Source organism: Cebus imitator, unplaced genomic scaffold (genome assembly GCF_001604975.1).
Source record: "Cebus imitator isolate Cc_AM_T3 unplaced genomic scaffold, Cebus_imitator-1.0 Scaffold407, whole genome shotgun sequence".
Classification (NCBI taxonomy): Eukaryota; Metazoa; Chordata; class Mammalia; order Primates; family Cebidae; genus Cebus; species Cebus imitator.
The window spans coordinates 1232495-1237367 of NW_016107722.1; the positions used below are offsets into that span (position 1 = coordinate 1232495).

A 4873-nucleotide genomic window follows, 5' to 3' on the forward strand; every position below is an offset into this window, starting at 1 on the left:
ATAAGTAGCTTCCTTGTATTTTAGCTTATTCACCCTGGTAAGAGCTAACATTAAAGCAAAAGGGTTAGGAAAAAGAAACACAACATACATGGCATGTTTGGAGGCATTTGTGAACCTCCATTCCCTACAACCTGAAACTTTCATCTCCTAATGCTCTGGCTTTATTATCCTCATGAATGATCTCTTTGTTTTATTGCTACTTCTCTCACAGGATCCTTCTTCAGGAAGATTTGTATCTTTTCTGCCCCGTCGTTTCTCCTTTTTTAGTGGCTTAGCACATTTTCTACAGTCCTTATTTTTCCACAAGACTGTCTCTTACACCCCACTTTATTTGCCTGTTGTAGCTAGTCTTGCTAAAGACACTTTGAGAGATGCCATACCCATGCTGCTTCATTTATTTTGATTCTGAATTTTCCAGTTTACAGCTATGCCCCCAATTCTGTTAATGCTATTGATCTTAAAATGATGTTGTGTATGTACTGAGTTTTAGAAGACAAAAAAATACATGAAACTCTTTGCAAAAGAAGTGGAAAAAGTAAAGGGAGCATAGTTTTGATAGGGGTGCTGGAACTATCTTTAGATAGTGGAAATCATTACATTCTCCCCTCGGTTTATGTAATGGACAAGTTTATGAAAGATTATGGAGAGTATAGTTTTATAGATTCTGTAGTTTATTTTAATTAATTAATTTCAGAGACATTTTAAAGTATGATCAATCTCCAGTTGTCAAAGGTCTCTGACACTCTTTCCACTTTACTTAAGTATACAAAGTCTATAAACAAGTCTTCTTAGCACCTCTGAATCTCTGGGACTCTGGCTTTTTTCTTTTTACAAAGCAAATAAACAGTGTAGTTTTACATGTTCTGTAAGCTGTAAGTTGAGTTTTAAAAGGCTTATACTTCCAATTGTTCTTGTGTTTGTTTTGTTTTTGAGGCAGGGTATCACTCTGTCACCCCAGCTGGAGTGTAGTGGCATGATCACGGCTGACTGCAGCTACAATCTTCCCACCTCAGCCTCCCAAGTAGCTGGGACCACAGGTGCATGCCACCGTGCCCAGCTAATTTTTGTATTATTTGTAGAGACATGGTTTCTCCATGTTGGCCCAAGCCGGTCTCAAATCCTGGGATCAGGCAATCCGCCCATCTTAGCCTCCCAAAGTGCTGGAATTGCAGGCATGAAGCACCATGCCTTTCCTGTTCTTTTTTAATGTAAACAAACACATATATGGGTATCCATTCTTGTGAGATAAACAGTAGCATATGTATTTAAGTTTCTCTACCTTGCTTTTTTTATTTAATAAAATATTCTGAAGATCATTTCATAATAGTATGTGCAGATATTTTTATATGCCTCAATTACTTTTTAATAGCTTCTTAGTACTTCATTGTAGAGTACTGTATTTTATTCATTTACTCCTGACTGATGGACATTTGGGTTTATTCCAGCATTTTTCTATGATAAGTAATGCTATAATAAGTAGCCATATATATATATATATATATATATATTTACATTTTTGCTAGTAATACATTAATAAATAATTATTTTGTGTTTCTTTTTTCTTTTTCAACGTTTTAAAATATACATTTTTCTATTTTTTCCTTTCCTGTCTACCTCCAACTTTTTTCTTCTGCCTCATGTTGTGTGGTTCTACAATGACACAGGGAGAAATATGTGTGATTTTATATGTGTGTGTATATGTCCTACATATATTTGTATGTGTTAATAAAATGTTTTCCTTCTTCTATTTAATATCAAGTAGAATTTTTCATTCTTTAATGAATACCCAATGATTGGAATCATAAAAATTTGAAATTAAGTCTGCTCCAATTACCTATGCAAAGTTCCTACCAATTAAAATTTTTGCTTAAGTATGATTAGAAATGGTCATGTATCAGTGCTACTCATAATCTCAGACTCTGTGTCCATACTACTAAATACTGAGAATAAAACTGGAAAAATCAGTTTTTGGTATCCTGTGGAGCATCTGCTTGTATTTGTGTATCTTCTTCTAATGTATACTCTTGATCACATTTTAAAAAATAGGTAATATATCAATCAGAATTCCTATTAGTAAGCAACAGAAACAACTTCAATAAAAGGATATTGGGTAGCTTATAGAATTGCTGGCAGGTTAGGAGAGCTGGAATCAGATACCAAGGCTGTTCAGCTGGGAACAATGACCAAAACCACTCCCTTTTGGTCTAGTCAGCATATCAGTGCCAAGGAGTACTACCTGTTACAGTTTGCACCACTGCAGTTTGCACCCCCCAGCAGTATGAAACACTGGATGTTGCTACCCCCTTGAATGTGTTATTGCTACAAATACCCCTTGGAGGGGGGAATAACATAGGTGACATAAAGCAAGTCCTATATAAGTGTTAAATAAAACTATATGATATAATTTCATGTCTACTTTCAATTTATAAATCCATTTAATCAGGTCTACTCAAATGGTAATATCTTTTCTTAAGTTGCAAGTGAACAACTGAATGAAGATATCACTATTAAACTCTTTATGTTTTGGAATCCCCACTCTTTCCTCAGGGTATTTTATGTATTACATGGGACATTAAGTCTGTGATAAGCCTGTATGTTAACGTTGTAAATGTATATTTTAATGTTAGTAAAGCTCAATTTCTTTTTAATGTTTTTCTTACAACAGTGATCATGCTGTGGACCCTATAGGTTGTACACATCCACTTTAGAAGACAGGTCTATTCTGCTGCACTGTTTCTTATCATTAGGATTATACACACTATGTGAATGGTAGGTTATCAATAGTGAACTGTATTTTAGTGTTAAAAGTCTAGATGGGAGATGTCTTAGAGTCACCAAAAAAGAAAATTGACAGTTTCCAAGCTTAAATATATAAATATCAAGAAATGTTTATTGATAGCTCTCAACAAATGTGTAGACATTGAGCTTTTATATCTTTTGTTATAGAGGCCAGTTCCTTCATTTATAGGTGCGTACCCTTTAACAAGTTCTTCTAACTGCCATCAGCCTGGCCAGGATCCAAAAGGAAGCTTTTGTTACTCACCCTGTATGATTGTATTAGAAGTTACATTAAATAATTTTCATTCTTTCTCCTTCATTTTTTACAGCTGGCATAACCTTGACAACAGATTGCCTTGAAGATAGCCTCCTTACATGCTACTGGGGATGCAGTGTTCAAAAATTATATGAAGCTCTGCAGAAGCATGTTTATTGCTTCAGAATAAGCACTCCCCAAGCATTAGAAGATGCTCTGTATAGTGAATATCTCTATCAGGAACAGTATTTGTATCCTTTTATCTGATAGACCCGTTAGCACATGAAAATTAGACTTCTTATGGATAAAGTGTTGCTAACTTGTTATTGATCATTTTTGGTATACTTTTGTTCTTAAGGTTACAGTGGCAATTTACCTTTACATTTTCAAAAAGTATTAAAAAGGATAGCAAAGAAGAAATATATTGCCAGTTACCAAGAGATACTAAAATTGAAGACTTTGGTACAGTGCCCAGATCTCGCTATCCATTGGTAGCGCTGTTGACCTTAGCTGATGAGGATGACCGAGAAATTTATGATATTGTAAGTAACTTAAAAATTTGAAAGCATTACCTTTAAATCATTTGAATGGTGGTTCTTCATTATTTGATAAGTAGAAAAAGTTTTATTTTAATTTCTGAGGCTGTACATTTGGTCTAGAAACTTTTTTCTTGAAAAATGAGGCTGGGTGTGGTGGCTCACCTGTAATCCCAGCACTTTGGGAGGCCAAGGCAGATGGATCATGAGGTCAGTTCAAGACCAGCCTGGCCAACATGGTGAAACCCTGTCTCTACTAAAAATACAAAAATTAGCCAGGTGCAGCGGTGGGCGCCTGTAATCCCAGTTACTTGGGAGGCTAAGGCAGAGAATTGCCTGAACCCAGGAGTTAGAGGTTGGAGTGAGCCAAGATCGTGCCATTGCACTCCAGCCTGGACGACAGAGCCAGACTCTGTCTCAAAAAAAGAAAAAAAAAGAAAAATGGGGTATACACCTATTTGGTTTTTATATGTGTAACAGTACCTTCAGAGTATGACTCATTTTTTACCTTATAGATTATAGTAATATGACTTTATTTAGAAAATAAAAGATATATAATGGTGAATTAAGTTAATTTTATCATTCTGTATTCTGTTAAGTTAATATTATTCTGAATTAAGTTAAATTTTATCATTCTATATTTGCTATATAGAAACAGTCTGTTGGGAAGCATATTTATTCTGAACATTTTTAGCACTGAATAAATAAGCATAATAATGATCTAAAGTGCTCAATTTTAAGATAGTATCCACTCTTTTTTTTTTTTTTTTTTTTTTTTTTTTTGGCCTGCTTGCAGTCACCTTGTTTCCATCAAAGCCCCTGCTGCACCTGTATCTTATATATCTGGCCCCTGTATTTTCAGTAATTATAGTAATCATTATGTGCTAATTATTTTTTCAGTCTGGTAATTGATTCCTGTTAGGAAGTTAAAAGTATCTTAGAGATCTAAGAGGACTGAAACTTTGATAAGCCTCTGAATATAATAGAAACTTACACACGAAATAAACTTATGATGAAGGTGTATCATGGTAAAAATGTCCTTACACACAACTGACTACTTTTCTGAAGTGTTTAGTATACATTATTCATTTATAAAGATATGGCAACGTGGTTTTGTGATACTTCATAATATGCGAAGTATGTTCACATCATTAACTTATTTTTTCCTTCCAACAACCTGGTTTGTTAGGGCAGGGCAAATATCCTCCTTTTTCAGACTGAAACAGAGTTGAGAAAATCCCGGTCATTCAGGTAGTAAGAGATGGAACAAGGGCTTGACTCTGAGCATTTTTTTTTTTTTTTT

At 34.6% G+C, this 4873-nt stretch overlaps 1 protein-coding gene across 2 annotated transcripts in view; it reads left to right on the plus strand.

Moving 5' to 3' along the window:
* The window catches only part of CGRRF1 (cell growth regulator with ring finger domain 1), a 28581-nt gene that overhangs the window by 16156 nt on the left and 7552 nt on the right, over positions 1-4873 (plus strand). For both annotated transcript variants that reach the window (XM_017509136.2, XM_017509135.2), the window contains exons 3-4: positions 3108-3285; positions 3429-3576. In XM_017509136.2, coding sequence (XP_017364625.1) covers positions 3108-3285; positions 3429-3576 — 326 coding nt within the window. The remainder of the gene's footprint in view (positions 1-3107; positions 3286-3428; positions 3577-4873) is intronic.